Source organism: Apaloderma vittatum, unplaced genomic scaffold (genome assembly GCF_000703405.1).
Source record: "Apaloderma vittatum isolate BGI_N311 unplaced genomic scaffold, ASM70340v1 scaffold32760, whole genome shotgun sequence".
Taxonomy (NCBI): Eukaryota; Metazoa; Chordata; class Aves; order Trogoniformes; family Trogonidae; genus Apaloderma; species Apaloderma vittatum.
The window spans coordinates 422-19,768 of record NW_009696859.1 but is presented as its reverse complement, the minus strand read 5'-3'; the positions used below and the strand labels follow the sequence as shown (position 1 = coordinate 19,768).

Below are 19,347 nucleotides of genomic sequence, written 5' to 3'. Positions count from 1 at the left end.
AAAGTGGTAAATAGAAGACAGTTAAATGCAAAAATAACACGACTGCAATAACACCCCACAATGTAACCACAGTACATCTTCGGGTAAACATGTAAAGAGTTAGAACGTCTTGCAGCCACATTCAGCTGTGGCATTTCTCCATTTGTGAGTTTCTACTTCTACATCAGTAATCTGCACCTTCAGGCTTCATTTGAATTTCTTCTCTCATCATATTATTAGAAAAATTCCAGACACATAAGAAACAAATAAGAATACCACACATGTTGATACCTCAATGAGGAATTAAGAATTTTTAAGATGCCAGTTAGAAAATCTATTTTGCGATTACAAAACAATGGACTTGCGCTACTTCCTCCATCACCCGGCGCTGTGGTTCCCAAGGAGGTACAGTAAGTGAAAGAGCAAAGAGGAAGTGGGTACGCAGCATTACATGGGCCCCCAGGAGCGGGGTCCCCTCGTGCAGCCCAACAACAAAACCTCTCTCCCCCACAGGCTGTGCCTCAAAAGCTGAAGAGAAGGCATCAGGCTGCCGTGAACAGCAATTGCAGCCTGAACCCAAGTGCAGCACAAAGCATTCACATCTCTCCCTGCTCCAGCAACGCCCATACTCCTTGCAAAAAATCACTGTTTGATTTACGCCCCGAGCATGACAAGGATGAGACTGGCGAAGTTCACCACAGCAAACTGAGCTCACAAGCTGGATCCAGGGCCCAGGGGCTTCCTGCTGTTTCAGTGCCGCAGAGCACATTCAAACCTGCATCATCACCTTTGCTTTGGAAGAATAACAGCATCACATATACCATAGCTTCCCATTTTCCAATGCCAGAGGTATGCAAAAAACAATCTAATTTACATATAGGGAGAAATCAGCTCCCATCAGGGACCAGACATGAGCACATGTAATTTTCCGTGCCTCCTTCAGGTCAAGCAAGGTCAAGATCACTCTAAGTGTTTTCCTTCATCCACACAAAATCATCCTCTAGCAATACCGATCACAAAGCTTCGCCACCCGAGACACTTGTCTCTAGTGGGCACAGGCAGGGCTCTTTTCCAGCCTGCCAGGGTGCTGTATGGCTACAGGACATGCCCCTTCCCACGAGTGCCTCTACTATGCACTCACTTCCCTTCAACACCACCAGCCTGCTGAGGGTGTTCACCCCTAGGAGACAATTCCCTGACTCCAGGGAAAGCCCTTCCTTTCGCCCAGACGAAAAAAAAAAAAAAAAAAAAAAAAAGAAGAAGAAATGGTGTGCTTAGGAAAGCTAACTCTTTTACGAAAGATGAAGATGCAGCACTGGCAGGAAAAATGCACCCAGAGAAACATTGCTTCTCTTCAAGCAGAGGAAGGGGTATCTTGTTATTAGCATTCAGCGTTACCATAAAGAGACTGGCCGATCCCATATATCCAGAAGGCAGACATGAAACCCTTCTGGCTTTTTTCCTTCTTGAGTTTGCATTGTTGCAGTTTGCAGGGCTTCAAGATTTCTCCCCAAGGCTAATTTCATCAATTACCTCAGTCTTTATCAGATCTGGATATCATTACTGTAGCTGGCTGCAAGTGGAGAATATCAGACCATCTGGAGATTACTATTGTGCAAAGCGAGTGTAAGGGTCTTGCATACTACTGTAGATTTTGCAAATATTATTTATTAATATTTCAACCACTAATTATTCCATATTCTATCCTCAGAGACAACACCTTGTTGCTCATTTCAGAGATGGTTAGGAAAGGAAGATTCATTTTAGGTATAGCTAGGTAAAGATGAGATACCCGTCTTTAGCACTTTCATGACAGAAAATTTTGTGATGAATCCTCATAACTCTTGCTAAAAATCTAGCTAGATTTTTAGCTAATGAGCTGACAAATAAACACATTTCTTACAGAGCAAAAATAAAATATACTCATCTAGCATTTTGAGAAAACCGAACATTTCAATGGGGTCAATGATGCATCTAACTTTGGATGCCTACTTTTGAAAATGATCTTGCTATTGCTTCCAAGTTCTCCAATGCTTGCTCCCTCTACTCCTAAACCACCAGGAAAGCAAAACGCTCTTTCTGAAAACAAAGTCTCAAGGAACAGAGATCTGAAGCCTTTAGAAGTGTCCTGCATATTTTCATATGTCCTCACTGTTTAGCTTAGACTAACGTACCTTTATTATCGTGCATGTACAAAAAGAAAGCACAAGGTGTAATAGCCTTCTGAAACAACTGCTTTTTGTTCAAAGTCTCTACTGAATTCAGAATTTTGATCAGTTGAAGTAAATGGTGGTGCTGGAATAATACTGAAGTTATAGAATTCAGATCCCAGTTCTTCTAAATATATTTTAAAGATACACAGCTTCTCTAAAATGAGAGGAAATAAAATTTCTCATTCTTTTAAAAGCTGTGTACAGGAATGGATTTTCACAATGATGAACAGCCTTATCAGGGTGAAAGATCCTCAGCTGAAAGCTCACAAAGGGACCCCTCTGTCTCTTCTCCATTTTTTCATTTCCACTCTTCTCTTGAAAGGGGTCTCTCACCAGAGAACCTGAAGAAAGATTTTAAAGTATAGGACTGAAATCCATCAAACCCAGGACTGCGGTCCAAACCCAACCAGCTGTCAAACCCAGAGATATGAATGTATGCTCACTTCTGCCTAATAAAATTTGAATCAAACACTTTGCATCTGATTCTCCATGTGAGCTTTTATGCAAACTTCTAAAGTGCAAGGAATCCTGGGGTGGAAGAGCTATTCTGAGAGCTTTCACATAGTTCATGTAATTAGGGAAACCACTTCCTTTGATTGTAAGTGTTCAAAACAGCTGAATTTCTTCTTTCAAAGGAGCTCTGTGATTTGGGTCATCTCTTTTACTTGCTCTTTCATGTTTCTCAAGATGAGAGGTGAGACTGTAGAGCACATTATTTAGGAAAAAAAAAAAAGATTCCACTTTTTGTTTTAGGGATTGAACTTGGACTATTCAAAAGGTTGTCATTTGGAAATCTATCTTTCTTTCCCTCCCTCTGTTTCCTTCCTTTTCTGATAAGCTCTTCAGTGGCTTCAGCGAATACAGTCCAAAATGCCAATTTAAACCCAGGGGAAAACTGAAATATGGTATATAAAGGAAAAGAAACTCATTTTCCTTTGTATGGTTGCGGCTGAATATGTAATTATAAAAGAGTTCTAGCTACAGGATCTCAGTCCCTATGTCACATTTACTTTTTCAATGGTTCTAAACACTGACCAGGCAAAAAGACAGAAATACAAATTTTAAAAGACAAATAAAGCAGCTACTCTAGTCTTTGAAATGCACCTGTGGGGTTTTTTTCTTTCCCAAAAAGGGAACTCAGGTCACAGTTTCAAGGCAACAGTCATGTCACTAGAGGCAACACCTGATGCCAGTGTCATTACAGAATGAAGTGTCACTTGCCCTGAATTTCTTGAGCCTGACACCCCATCAGTGCTGTTACCCCACATTCGTCTCGGTAACAGCCTTACTGGGTAGGGAATCTCTCCCTTCTCACAGTATAGCACAGAAACACAGTAATGAAAATGCAAGAAGTTTCATACTGCAGATTTCAAACTCATTAATTAACAACAGTATGCTTGTTTACCCCAGGAGGACCGAGCTTTATTCCCAGTCAGTGAAAAATTGCAGGACTCCTTCCAGAACTGCAGCGCTAACAGGGAAGCAGTTTGCAATGGGAACAGAGTAAACCACTGGGGACGCAGCGCCAGGAAGCAAATCACTGCCAACTTCTGCACAGGACAGAGGAGACATTGGCTTAGAGAGAAGACATTACAGTAAGGACTTCAGTACAAACACATAAGCAACCCAAAAAGCACAACTTAAGAGCAGAACTCCAAAATGTGTGGTCCTGATGCGTAGGGTTCTGGACTTGGTACTTGCCTTTAGTGCTCTCACAAACTCTTGCAGGGGGTACGATCAATGTGGACATTAAAGGGAAGAGCAGTTCACAGCTTTGAATTTTATCCATCTGTTGCCACACACATCACAGGCAGCACCCCAGCACACACAGACACATTGTACAGTGGTCAACATTAAGTCTTTTCCGTGGCTTAATACATTAAAAGTACACAGCTCACCAAAAAGGAAAACCACCAATCACTACTTGTAAGCCATCATCTTTGACAGGACTGCCTCAAATGCACCTGACATTCCTAAAATCAAGGTTATTACAATTACACAAAAAGTGACGTGTGCTTTTCCCTCCTCTAACTGCACACAGGCACGCACCGGTTTCTCTGCTCTGTGACTCTTCCAAGCAAGAAGAAAAGATATCCTCTCGGAAAATGTCACTCACTCACTCAAGGATGCGGCAAGTAGATTATTTGAACAAGTTTCCAGAACAACAACATACTCACCTCTCCTGTTTTGTCTCTGCCAGATAAAAACTTGCACAGAGCCTCAGCTTTCACTGAAAAGCAGACACCCACCCGCCTTTTGGGTTTCCTACCTTTCAAAGATGAACTTTGTACAAAGCAGCTGTATGTTGTCGTGTCTACCAATAGCTTCCTCGCTTCTCCTATAGCTGCTCAAGGGTTTTTACAAACCATGCTCTTTTTTTTTTTTGCCTTTTTTAATTTATTTTTTTTAAAACATGGCTACTGTAAACTCACATGCCCAATAGACAAACCCCAGCTCTTTGGTCCGGTGCGGGATCATGATATGATTTTTTCTCTCCCCTGCCCACAACATTTAGCCATAAGGAATCCAAATTTTCTCAAGTTTTGGGATAAAATAAACAAGCAACCAGAGGCAGGAGGAGTTGCAGACATGTGGCACTGTCTCCTTTCAGAAGTGGCAGCCAGGGGCCAGGCACTATTTCAGTGAGGAGGTGCAGTCCTAGGGAGCCCCTGCCCGGTGCTCAAGGGGCTGCCCAGCTCCCTGGGCATCAGGTAGCTGAGCTGCAGGGGGGACCAAGGAGGCACAGAAATGGTCAGTTACTCCAGTCACCCCATTTCCCCGCGGAGCCAGCTTTCTTAAAAAGAAGTTACGCACAATGTAAATTCACCAAGCATTAATCTAATAAAGGAATATGTATTTGCAAACAGGATTCTTCCCCAGTAGCTGAACTGTAACAGATGAAACATCTAAAAATACCAACAGGGCAGTCTGGAGGCAGCTGCATCAGAAGAGGAGCTCCGTATTTGCCCTTGCTGGCCTCATCTCACCGGTGTGGTAAAGCAATTCGCTGAGCAAGAGAGAAAGAGTTAATGCTGAAGCTGTTCTCCGGGCTCTTCTGCAGACTCCAGCTAACATAAACAGGTCTGAATATCTCCTTGTGACTGTTTATATTGTCCTCTTAAAAAGGAGACTTCCTCTACCAGCACCTTAGGTAAGTGGCAATAGGCAAACGTGAAATAACTTCAACAGTCTTAGTTACACTATTACAATTAAAAAGATTGATTTTGATGTTTCATTTAAAGATATATATTTTGATTTTTTTTCTTCAACGTTATTCAACAAAATCTTGTGCCCAAGGTAATTATACAAATACTGTGCAGCCAGTCAAAAATTAAGGAAAAAAAAAAGGCAAGGAGGGAATGTCTAGTGCTATTTAGTATTTCACTGTTCTCTTAAGAGCGCAAAACATGTTGTTCAAAATTCCAGTGCTACCATGTGTGTGGTGGGCAGTTTAGGGTCCCCAACCAAAGACTGTGGCCCCTGTGCTCAGCTTTGATTACACTTGTGAAAAATAGCGTCCAGGAGACCAATGGTCCCAAACTCTGATCACATCAACCCCAGCAGAGATCCCTGACTTCACCTGAACCATCACACAGGTATCAACAAACCAGAAACTGTGTTAGATTCAAACAATACTTCCACAGAGCTCAATGGCAACTTTGGTATTTTCAGGAACAACAATTTGTCATTCCAGACACTGCCCAGGGGCTGCAACACCAACGGTTTTCAATGCAGGTCACAGATACTTAAACTGTTCAGCTGTCCCTCAAAGCACTCAGGACTAACATGCGAACACCATACTCTAAAGTCACTGCTAGATTTCACCCGGCATATGATTTTGGACTGTAGTCTCGTTTTAAGAAGGTCATCTACTCAGATAAATGCAGAGATAAGACTCACTTCAACCCACCCTCAGTTGCTTGAGCCTGCAACAGCCTAAAACACCACCTTGAGAGAAACAGACCTCTTCTGTACCCATGAGACTTCTACAGTAAAGCTTCAGGACAGCTTAAACATACAAAAATACCATTTTTCAGTTGATCACTTCAACAGAAGCTCGGGGTCAGCAAATGTCGTGGGAGGGGAAACAAATGAGCTGCCCTTTGATGACAACAGTTACTGGCATGGAGAAATAAGCAACACAACCTCTCCTCCAAATTATAAATAACAGCTGAATCCATGCAAAAGGAAAACAGAGAAGGGAGAAACATATCTAGAGCAAAATAAAAAAATAAAGCCACCTAGGAAAAACACTCTTAATTGCAACTAGGTATCTACTGGCAACTTGAGCAACTCACTGTCAAATCGAAATTTGCAACAGATTAACGGAGTTATTTTTAAGACAATATATGATGAAATTAAACTAATTGTGACACGAAAGAATAATAGTATCCTAACAGGTTGCATTACTGCAGATAGCAAAAAGGATTAAAAAAAAGAGTGCTTTCTAATTAATCAGACAAGGATTTTTATCCCTAAACCACTTATGAATAATTTCTAGGAAACTGGCACAAAAACTTGTTCACCTGCAGATTCTGAAAAACACTGAAGATAACAGAGGTAAAACGGTCCAAACCTCACCGAAATATTCCTAACGCAGGGATCAGGCACACAGTAAGTTCCCCTGCCTTAACCAAGCTATGGTACCTCCACGTGTTCTTTACCAGCTGCACACACAAGGCATCTTTGCTTCACACTGACAAAATTCAGGGCAGGTCAAGAGTCAACTGAAAGAAAGCAACAGAAAGATCTGGTGCATCTTAGCTTACTAATTTACCCATTTATCAGGTTTGTTTATGTAGTAACTGTTCAAAGCTGCCATCAGTCAACAAAGGGACATGTGCGCTTAACTCTTTACAATTTCAGTACAAAACCTAGTGGTTTAGCTGACAGAAGAAAGGATAAGGTAACTTCTCAAACACGGCTACAGCAAGATTCCCAGAACTTCTGAAATAGCTTTTCATTTATTGCAAGCTAAGATGACTCCGCTGACAGTCACTATGTCTCAACGACCCAAAAATAACTGGTGAAGCCACAGATTGCCAGTCTAGGCCCTGGCATGCCAGTTCCACTGAACCTGATGTCTAAATCAAATTAGGCCAAAATTGCTTAATTTAAAGGAATGTGTATACAGAAGCCTGTGTAAGTAAGAAACCCAAGATGGTCAACAAAACCTCTGTAAGCGACAACTCTTACTACAAATGCTCATTATTTACATGAAGCAAGTCTGAAAGATGTTACTCATCTAATGAAATACTTGGTATAAAAATATTTAAATACACAAGTAAAAAAAAAAAACAACCACAATAAAATGTAGCAAAACACAAACAGATACTTTTTCCATGTCTGGATTGATACATTTCTGAGATTTTGGGAGCAGAGACAAAGAGGAATGAAATTTCTTCTTAAAAATAAAGAAAATGAAACTGAGGCCTGTTCTCCCTGAGCTTAACTGTATTCATCTTTCATTAAACTGGTATCTCCCAAATACCAAGGGGGTTTGATATTCATTTTGGTTACAAGGCATTTGCTACTCAACAGTCTTATCCAAAGCACCTACTAAGAAAAGCTCATGCTTTGACTTTCTTCACATCTGAAAACATGACATTCATTTACAAATTAAAAGTCCTCCAGAAAATATCCCTTAAATTAAAGTCAAGGGTAGGGAAAACTCAAAAGCAGTCAGAGATTTACTGCACAAGTCCATCCTATCAAAATGATTTATTCTGCAAGACACAGAACATACAACAGCTGGAGTATCAGAATCATTTCTTTTACCAAAATATAAAACAGAAACAAATACATTTTAAGACACCGCTTTGGTTTAATAAATAGTTTTCTTTCCTTTTAGCTGTTAACAAGGTATAGGAGTACTTCTTTAAATGAATATGGGGCTGGGAGGCTTCCCATAGGAACCAGGGATACCCTAGGGACATACAACCTTTCCTTTTTTGTGAACTCTGTAAATTTCCAAGAGAGGCACAGATATCTCTGCAAAGTTCACGCTTGCACACCTTCGTACAGCACCTCTCTAAGCCCTCCTGCTCCATTCATTAGCAATAGCACCTGCGCCAAAGGATCACGGGTTGGAAACATGGGGTTTGTCACCTCCCACTCTAGGCTGGAAACGGGTCTAACGCCAGCATTTCCTGGCAGATGTTACTTTGAATCACTCTCAATACTTGCCAACTCAGACAAGTGAGGGTAAGCAAATAGGAGCTCCTAGAAGGAGCTATTAAAACAATAAAAAGGCATCAAAATTCCCCGCATTACAGCCAGGTCCCAGTGTGGAGGGTCATTCCAGGCTGGCACCCAAGCACCCACACCAGCTACAAACCACCAGCAAAAAGCACATCAACTATTTTTAGTCTTGTCAGGGCTAAGTATAAATTTCATTTTGGTTTGCTCTGTTTTTCTCTTGTTACTCTTGAAAGTCATTCCCAGTCCTTACTCTCATGACCCACACTAAAACTACCACATGCTCCCTCTCAGGGCTACGAACTTAAGAGAGGCAAGGCCAGAGACATGCATGTGGTTATATTTAACTCATCCCCTTCAGAAGGTACAGGCATAATCCATGTTTTCTGGACAGTCCCTTCCAAAAGTGGATCATAAAAAACCCGAACAAGCTGTATTACATTCCATATGAAAACATTCATGAAGCATTAGAAGATCCCTTACAGCTTACTGCACATACAAGAAAACCTGACAATATAAAATTAATTTCCGTGGAGTCAAGACTTCAAGCAATACAGCATCAAAACTAGTAAAAACATGTTTTTATTTTTAAATCTCATAAAACTCCGATGCATTGCACAGACATGACTGAACAAATCATGCACAGTTAATCCTACTCAATTTAACATCTTTTACCCTAAGTTAGTTCTGTCAGTTCACTAGAAGTACTTCCCTTTTACTGTTTATTTTTTCCCCTCCACTCTTCCTGCAGTTCGCACACACCACTGCCAGTATTGTGAAGGAATCCAGGAGCATCTACACTGCATGAAATCAAACGATCTTGTACCCAACTCCCATGGTTGTGACAGCAGAAGCAAGTAAATTAGATGCAATACTGTCGTCCACCAATAGCACAGAGGCGTTTCATGGATCGCAGAGTACTTCCAAAGAGCAGTAACATTAAAATTAAAATAAGATTTCAGGTAAAATTTCAGCAATAGTAAGTCTCCCGGTGAAGAGCCATACTCCAGTTCAGATGCCGGCCACCGAAAGCACAGCCTTCACAAGCAGAGGCGAACTTCAGCGACGTACAGAGGAGGTGAGCTGCTATTCAGTGACAGCTAACGTGCCAAGGCATTGTCAAAGCCTAGGGCTGGGCCGGCCACTAAACTGACAGACACTCTGTGCTCCCCCCACCACCCTCCAAGGGGGATGGTAACAGGGGAATTAGGGACAGACACTAAGTTGTGAAAAAACCTTGAATTGGTTTAATAAAAAAGAAAATAACACTAACAATGAGTACGTTGGACTATATATAGATATATACAAGTATGCAAGTATATTTACAGATACAACAGAATACACTAACACACCCTACGGGTGGCAACTAGGTCCTGAGCAGAAAAGTTCCAGACTGGACTCGGCGGCAGATGGGAGTGTCCAAGCCCAGAGTACCAATGATGGCCCAAATAAAACCCAGAAATGAGCCATGCCGCTCCCACCCAGAGAGGCAGGGGAAGACAACCCATCCCAACGAATGGCGGTCCTCTGCCTCAGGAGGCAGGGACAGCAGCAGCACAGGGAGAGATGAACGGCCACCAGCAACGCCCCCAGCACAGCAGACAAACACCCCAGGGCTCTTCTCAGAGGCCCTTAGATACACGGGCAGCAACCCTGTGACGGGTCCATTGGGCTCACCTGACCCATCCTCTCCTCGCCTTGGCACAGCTGCCCCCTCTCCCCCATTGCGACTGCCCCCTGGGCCAGCAGCCCCACACAACTGCTTTCCTGAGGCTCTCACACCAGGGCAGGCATAAAAAAATAAATAAAAAAAATATGCTTATAGCATTTCACTCCAGCAGCTACCTGCTCAAAATAATGGTGTCAAAAGAACTGCTAACAACTTGCAAAATAAGGCCTTTGGGCCCAATCTCTGCCACCCATTTCAGTGGGAGATAAATTACAGGCTTATCCAATAATTCATATATATTGTTCATAAAAATATCAAATAATTTCCTGAGTATTAGGTGTGCTATTTTCTTCAATGAGTGCATGTAATTATCACTTAGGGCAGAAGGAGCAAGTGCACATCCTGCTGCAGGAGGCATTGCTACTGCCTCACACGCAGCACAAACATCACAACCACAGCTTGATCTTCCACAAAACAATTCACAATGAACTCTTCTTCCTTCTTTAAAACCTAAAACTGCTAAAGTGCTTGGACTGGCTAGTAAAATGGCAACCTAATTTTGCTTTTGCTGTTATTTAATCACTCGAGAAACACTCCTATGCTTTACTTAATCAGCAGAAGTCTTGTCCAAAGTTTCGGGTCTGATACTCTAATCAAGGCCTTGCAGCATATTTATTTTTCTCAGCACATCTATTTAGCTGTATTTTATTCACATAAACACATACCTCTTCCCATACAGTCACATTTTACTGCCTGTCTATAAACAGACGTCTTCCCACTTCTTAAATTTAAAAGAGTTTTGGAGAAATCTGTCTGAGCAACACCCTTTCAAGTATTTGTAAGTTTTTCTGGGCACATATTTTAGTAGGATATGCTGCTATATAATGGAACAAAATTTGCTTTGTTTCACATGTTAGAACTTGTTAGCCACTTGGCTAATATAAAGCCTTCATGATCTCTGCTGGTTTTGATTGGCTGATTTAATAAAATGAAACACAGATACAACATATTTGCAGAATGATACCACAGCTCTATTGACTTGGCTTGTGACCCTGGACTCAGCCAAGCACAGAATTCCTCTGAGCAAGCTTTTCCCAACACTCCTGTTTTCCCTTCAATCAGTTGTTACGGATTATTGGCAGCAGTTAACAGAAATACAAGACAATCAGTCACTGAGTTAAAAGGACATTTCCTTTCAAATAAGCCACAAAGAGTAATAACTGGTTTTCTGGACTAAATGCAAACCATCCAAATATTTACTAAACACAGATACATATAGTTACAGCAAGTTACTTTTCTATTGCTATCAGAAAAGTCATTGCCTCACTTTCTGCACAGTTCAGTCACAGCCATTCATACTTGTCACCACGGCAGATAAACATATTACAGATAATTATACTACATATCTAAACAGACTGACAGCCTTCAGGGTCATAAGAGACCTTCAGGCCACCGAGGCTGGCCTCCAGTACATCACAGCCCACTATACTTCAGCAAGCTGCTCTTGCATTAAGCTCAACAACTTGACAAAAACAATTGTCCAAAAAGCCATCTCAATGTGAAGACATGAAGAGATGGAAAGGATTCTCCATCTTCGCTCCTTATGTTTGTAGTCTGCTCCAAACGTTACTCATCCTCACATCTTACAAGCTGTGCTTTATTTCCCACTCTAATTTGTCTGGCTTCAAATATCAACCATTTTCTTGTAATAACTTTTTGCACTACATAAAACGAGCCCAGCATTGCCTCCACACAAAAATACAATTTTTGTAAACAAGCTCTTATTTTTTTTTTATTCTCTAGAGTTTTTGATAAGTTCTGGCAAAACTTGCTAGACTTAAGGTATCAACCACTTGCCTCTCTGCTGCCTCCCCAGAAAACTTTCAAGAGAAGATGTCCACACCAAGCCGCTCCCATCTGTAACCTGTCTGGTTAGTTTAAGCTGCAAATGATGACCATTCTGAAGGAAAATTTGTGCTGGAAGGCACTGGCTCCCCTTCTGTGAATTCATACTGACAGATGAGGCCCATAATCCTCTTCTGACACCTCTTCCCTCAGCTCTCCTACTTTCTACTCTTTGAGCGTGTTCTGCAAGCCCCTGTGGCTGCTCCTCCAGTTTGCTCACGTTCTTTAAAACCCAACAGAACTGGGTCTGCACTTAGTGCCTAACATCCATTTCCTCAGTACCACATACCAAGATAATGCACAGCTGGTTCTTACAAAGGACTTGATCCTCTTTTGGATATGCAAGGGTATTAACCTAATCCGCCTAACAGTACCATGATAGGACCTCTTCATGGGTGCAAGTATTTATTAATCCCTAAACAAACCCTTAAATAATACTAAATTCTCCCTGGCATATGATTTTCTTTTCCTAGTATGCAACCTGTGTTCCTTGTTACTACAAATTAACGTTGCATTTGCCTGTTTTTTAAAAACAATACATAAATTTTGTTGAATGTCTATGTCAAGCAATAAATATGACTATCCTACTTTCTCCATCATTTCTTATTCCACTACTTATACCATCACAAGATGCAGAACACTGTTTTCAAATTCTCTTGAAAAAATGGTTTAAGTAGCTAGCAACAGGACTAAGACAGACTCCTGTGTAATCCCACCAGAAACACTCCTGTTCAAAAAACTGACTACTACCAAGATCTGCCAACCACCTGATTTTTAAGGAGTGCATCACCGATACTGCACAGCGCTGATTTTACTTGTCCATCTTTTGATATTAACAAATGAAAAAAATAAAGAAAACAGTACAAACTGACACTGTACAAAAAAGGTGTAACATCTCTCATCATCCAGGAAAGTCATGAGATCCTTCCATGATCCTTTTAGGCAGCAACTTGCTTAATCATGATCAAACACGCTTATCACTCAACTAAGCATGACGTAATCACGCTCGCTCAGTTGCTGCAGCAGTGGATGAACTTTGGTGTCTGATTATTTACCGAGTGTATTATCGCTCGCACTGCTCTGCTGCCCTCCAGCCTATAACTGGCTTCCTGAAATGCTTTGAGGATATTGTATACAAGTTAGATTTAGTCACGCTGGAACAGCAGTCCAGTAACGGTGCTGTCCATCACTACCCTGGTGTGTCCTCACTGCTGCAACCGGGAGGCAGAGCGGAGCACTCCGAGGACCACATACACCGTGTCTCCGTACAGTCCCAGCAAAGCTGCGATAAGTTAATCAAACCAATTTAAAAACAGTCAATAATAATGTAGAACAATCAAACCAACCTTAGTCAGTGATGGTGCAGTAAGTTAACTCTGCCTTTTCCCGCAGGATTGCCAAGGACCTGTCTGCCTTTCCAGGCACATAGGAGGCCACAAGGGAAGGTGACTTGGTAGAACAGTCAGGCTTAAACCTCACTGCAAGGTGAGACCAAGCCGAAATGCAGCTATGACTTACTCAGAGTTACCAGAGCCCCAGACCAAAACCTGCAGCAGGCAGGGAAGAAGTGATGCCAAGTAACACACACTAAGCCTATAGTGAGCATACGCATGTGAACCACAGCGCTTGAGAGACCACGTGTAAAGAGGAGAAAACAGAAGCAGCAGGCAACAACAGCAAACTCTTCCTATCTAGCCCAGTGGTACCAAAGGGAAATTACTAGCACCCCAGGTGTAGCTAGCTCTCCTCCTCCTCAAGGCCAGGGCAGAGAGGAGCTGCTAAATGACAGAAGTGGGGGGAGGACAGTGAAAAAACAGAACAACAATGCTTTATATCAGAGACACCCTTGGCTGGGTGTCATTAAAATCCACATTCGTCATATTCAATATTCACAAACTTCACTCACATCACAAAAATTCCCAACCTGAAAATCAAAAAAAGCCATCATCACAACACCAAACAAGAGTAGACAATTTACACACATAATCAACCCCTTCTGCCTTCACCACAACTGCAAGAACACAAATTCCTCTCAGTACGTCTTTACCGTAACATCATCCATTTATGGAGTTTGGTAATTAAACCAAGCAAAAAGTCCAAAGTAGTTTGCCTCTATTAGCTAGAGGATGGAAGACACTAGAAGAGAATTTCTATCCTTCTTGCAACAGCAAAGTGAAAGAAAAGTAAACTCTTACCTCTTTTTCTATTTTGAGCAGCTTCTTTACGGCCACCTCCTTGTCCTGAGAAATCCATCGGGCTCGGTAGACGCTCCCGAAACTCCCTCCACCGCAGTTCTCAAAAAACTGCAAGTCATCAAATCTAATTTGCACAAATGAAGCACTGGTAGACGACATCTCATAATGACAAAATATACCACAGCAAAACCTGTGAAATAAAAGCTTTCATTAGCACACATGCTCCATGGATTTATGGACTTTCGTGCCCACCCCCAGAGACCCCAGAACCAGTCGCCATAAATATGCTACAGTAAAATCCGTGGGGCACAGGGGGGAAAGGGCCTGGGAACTGTGCAAACGTTTGTGTAATTTGTACGAGCTATTCGGAGCAACCGGGAGACAGAAATGACTAAAAATATTCCCCAGGACGATACTGATGTTCCCCAAACACCTTGGAAGTGGCTCTGTGAGAGGAGGCAGGCAGGTCGCTGCTTTCCCCAAGCGCTCTCCACTCCAAACCTGCACGGGCAGCTCAGCGGGCACCGTGGGGCGAGGCAGGAGCGCTTCGCGCAAGGATGTGGAAAAACCCGGCCACGGTGAACGTCTCTTCCTGAGTGAGTCAGTTGTGTTCGCGTGTTACAACAAAGCGCAAGTAGCCGGCAATTCATCTGGGTTACAATATGCAAAGTTCTGCAGCCTGTGCCAAGGCTGGTGTCGGCAGTTTCAGTAGATGATCCCATGCCTGCTGCCAAGGGGAACAGAACGTCCTTCTCGGAGATTTCACAGCAATAAAGCTTATGCCCGTAGCAAATTTCAAGAAACATTATCACCTACATGAACAATGACTAATTTTAGCTCTCTTTTTTAATGGTGCAAGATCAGGAAACCTCAGGTCCTTCGTGGGACTGCAGAACACAGCACCCTCCAGAACCATCTGCTGGGGGATCATTTCAGATTCAGTGGTTTAGATAAAGTAGTTTTAATTACCACCAGCAGTTGCTATATTCGCTATTAATGAAAGTAAACTTATCAGAATAAAATGAAAGACAGGGATTTGAATAAAATGAAAGACAGGGATTTGAATAAAACAAGCCAAAAAAAAAAAAAGACACAGAAATCTTGGGTTGCTAGTTAAAATTATACTGGTCTAACTATAGTACCAAAATGTACTGCGTCTTCTGGGAGTCGCCAATCCACAGGGGGTTTTGCAGTGGAATCCACAAATTCTGTGTTATCCACGGCTGCGAAATGCACCTGTAACACACTTAGCATTGCCGACTGCCAAAACTCTTTCATCCCAGTCCCTCCTATAACAAGCAACAGACATAATTTACCCCTCCAGCTCTCATGATTGTGCAGCTAATCTTATTAAAATTTTGAGATATCACTTGACCAGAAACTTCTGGCACTATTTGGTTAAGGCCATTCTCCAAATGAGAAATGAAGAAATCAACATTTTTCTACATATTGCTTAAGAAAACATAGAGCCTTTTCTGAAACTGCCTGCATCGTTCTACATCTCCACCCATAAGGGCAAAGACAAGCGCTGACCAGAGCATGACAACTTTCCTGGGTTTACCAAAGGCCGCGCATTTAGGAGGCAGCAGGCTTTGAGCACGCCTTTCGCTGACAGCCAGCCTGCAGAGCGCTCGGTGAGGGAACACGAACGCTCTGCGAGGAAAGTCTGAGCAGGGGTCACCCATCAGATGTGAAATAAAGCTCATCCTTCCAGTGCCCTGATGGCTCCTTCCTTGATACAAGTGCCTGAACTCTTCTGCTGACCTCTTGTTCTTGTTTTAACCTGGCTGCTGTTGTTAGATTTCCTGCCATCCCAGAGCCATCTTTCGCACCGCCCTGCACATGTTTTCTACAGGGAGAGCTCAAGGAAAAGGAAATCGGTCACTCCTGCAAATCAGGAGGGCAGCAAAGCCAGTTTCAACTTTCTGCTTCTTCACCAGCACTGTTTAATTAGCAGGTCTTCAGGAACAGAAGCTCATTTGCCACATTTACTTAGCAGTTGCTCCAGGTACGTAAGCATACCTGACATTTTATAGATAAATAAAACAGGTCAGCTTCCCAACCCAGAGACCTCACAATTTAAGGTCATGGCCCTGTACAACTGGACCATAAATTTAAGAGGAAAGTGTGAACAGCTGATAACAGATGGTTGCAGATGGCAGAAGGAAAAGAAAACCCAGTGAAAAGAAAAATACCTTAGAGGAAACATATATTTCTGACCTTCTCTATCTGAATTTAGTAGTTCCAAAGAGCTGCTGAATTATTTAAAACTGTTGTTCACCCAGAAGAATGACATCATCTGCACAAACAAGTAAATGATGTGACTTCTGAAAGTTACACTAACATAGAACAAGTTATTATTCGAAGATTTCACAGAAAAGAGACCTCAAGATTGTACAACATGCACAGCAGACACTTGATGAATAGAAGTACTTTTCAGACGGATCCTCCTTGCTGCCTAAAACTTTACCTAAACATTTATGCAACCGCAATGCCATGCACGACACACAAGCATTTGCAGAAGCTCCTGTTCGTTCTTGTAACACGTTCCCAATTTCAAATTTATCTACAGCAGTCAGTCAGCTGCAGATGCTAGAGGCACCAAAGTAACACAATTTAAAGAATGATTCATTGGTTTGTATCAAGTTCTTCCAGATGCTTTTTTCCAGAGAAACTAGGGGAGATTTACATGGGACACTCTTTTTATTTAGAGATCTGTAATTAATGACAGCTTAAGTTAGGTATACAGTTTTCTCCTTCTAGATGAAAGAACAGACTTGTTTAAATATTACTCCACATTTTCAGATGCAAGGTAGTTAAACCTCAATTAGACAGATCAATCTCATTTTTATGTCTAAGAAAACAACTGTTTAGAGTAACAACTACATGCGATGCATCCACACACAGTTATTAACTTGTCATTCTGTTCTAAAAGATACTTAACAATCTGAGTTTAAACCACTGGTTAAGAAAAAAAAAAAATTGGGTATTTCATTAAACACCATAGTCTCACACTTGCATCCTAAACAAGTGCATCACTCCAACACCGTGTGGCACTTGTTCAGATCTCGCGCTTACACTGCCAGTAGAGCGCTCCCCAGGCCCAGGGCCTCCAGGCTTGGGTCCGGGGGCATTTCAGCAACTCCTCCACACAAAGCGTAACAGAGATTTGGCATCAGCACCCTCCTTCCCTGCTAACACAGGTCTGAGTGCTTAACCACTATCATTGTGCAGCAGTGGGGAATGATACACCAACTGACTTCGTTGCTTGTTGTTGATGAAATGAAAATGTGATGGTTCAGAAAACAGTGAATGACAAGTATTTCAGAAAATAATTTGATTGATGATTATTTCAATTATTCCTATGAGATTTTTTTTTGGGAGGGGGGGAATAACTTCCTTCTTTCTCTGTTTTATTTCTAAAGGTTAACATGAGCTTGTAAACTTGCAACAACTCCATCTTCTCCTATGTCTTTTTTTTCCCTCCCCTCACAGTAACTCATTTGAGCATGCTGTTAGAGGCTGTTCATTTCACACCAAAAAGAAACAGATCTTAGCCCCGTCTGGCAGTACTTGATATGTCAAGTTACTATTTAACATTACTATTTAACATGTCAGGACTCTTTTATGCAGACACTTTGCATCAAACTATTAAACCACAACAACCTCAGATTGTGCAGGAATCCATCCAAGGGCCCTGGCTTGTCACGATTACAGCATTTTAGGGGAGTATCTTGCACAAGAATCTCTTCCCAGGACCCCGCTGAGGTCCCACACCTGCTGCTCCCCCAAACCCTGCCGAGGTGACAGATCCCCCAAGCATCCAGGCACGAGGGTTACAGATGGAGCCCGCGGCAGCTGCCCTGTCCAAGCACAGCAACTCTGCAAGAACCCGACACGCTCCCTTGTACCTCCCAGCTCCCCAAAAACAGCCTATGCCACAGGGGAGGTGCTGCCAGGCTCAGGTCTCTGCTCTATTCCATGTACAAGCCAGAAGACCCTACTATTTGTCATTTGGCTACTGCTCCTCGAGTACAGAGAGCTTACACTGAGGGACTTCCAGGTTAGAGACGGGAGGCAGGAAAGAATTCAGCACAACTTGCACAGTAACTGCAACTCATATTTTGCTTGGTGTATGGCTGTGCAGAACTGCCAATTGCATCCCTCAACTTGCACGTGCCCTGACGCTGGTTAAATATTCAATTACTTCAGGAAAAGCTTTTGTAATTTATTAAAGGCAACAGCCACACAACTCACTGCCCTCCCTTCACTGCGTGGTTCCACGCAGCAGGATCCAGCGCTTCTTTCAGGAAGGCACACTGCCAACATATTGCCAATAAAGTAGTAGCACACTACACTTGTGCTATCTTAAAATACACAGTAGAATGTGCCAAGTTTCCTTATTTGGCAAAACAGCCCCTTTGCTTTCAGGATCTTTAACCATCCATGTTTAGACCCAAATCATCCCTTGTATTCAACACGGCCTACAGTGCTTGAGCATATCAATCTGGATTTTTGCAGCAACGTATTTGTTTAGGCTTTAGCAAAAAAAAAGAAAAAAAAAGTCCAAAAGAAAACCACACACAATCAAACAGAAAACCCATTCAAATGCCAAAGCATGGTTAACCACTGTCTTGTCTAAATAGAAAACAGAAAAGGAGTTATTGAGCTATGAGAGACATTGAAGAAAGAAGTTTCTGTAAATAAAAGACCCTTTAATCATATCACAAACTGCTGAAGGATAAGATGCAAATAAACTCCAAGCACAACTCCAAATTAAATATATCCTAATCTTCTAATCTCCCAATAAGGTAAAATAAAGTCAACAAGCCCCACAATTCCTAAAGTTCCTTAAGCAGCTGAGCAGGAGCCCTGCAGATGGTGGGACTGGAGGCCTGGCTCTGCCTACCTTAGTTACAGAAGCAATAACACTGGAGCCTGCCCTTTGTCAGAACCTAAGAATTCCACATAACTTCCATTAATAACATTTCCAGGTTTATTTGAATTTATATAACCCTCAGAGCAACGGAAAAAGAACTCAACTCAGCCTAAACAAGTTTGAGTACTTCAGGAAAAGAACTATTTTCCACCCGAGCCGTGTCATCAGGCAGAGATCGAAGGGTTTCGAGCCTTCCCTTTAATATAACAAGCACTTGATCTCGGAGAAACCCTAAACTGCTCACTTTGC

The 19,347-nt window shown here is 42.1% G+C and overlaps 1 protein-coding gene across 1 annotated transcript in view; it reads right to left on the bottom strand.

The window, feature by feature from the left end:
- Positions 1-14,345, bottom strand: part of LOC104279229 (mitogen-activated protein kinase kinase kinase MLT) — a 47,554-nt gene extending 33,209 nt beyond the window's left edge. Inside the window, exon 1 of the mRNA XM_009876436.1 lies at positions 14,160-14,345. Within this exon, the coding sequence (XP_009874738.1) occupies positions 14,160-14,318 (159 nt within the window). The 5' untranslated portion in view covers positions 14,319-14,345. The remainder of the gene's footprint in view (positions 1-14,159) is intronic.
- Between the last annotated feature and the right edge of the window lie 5,002 nt (positions 14,346-19,347).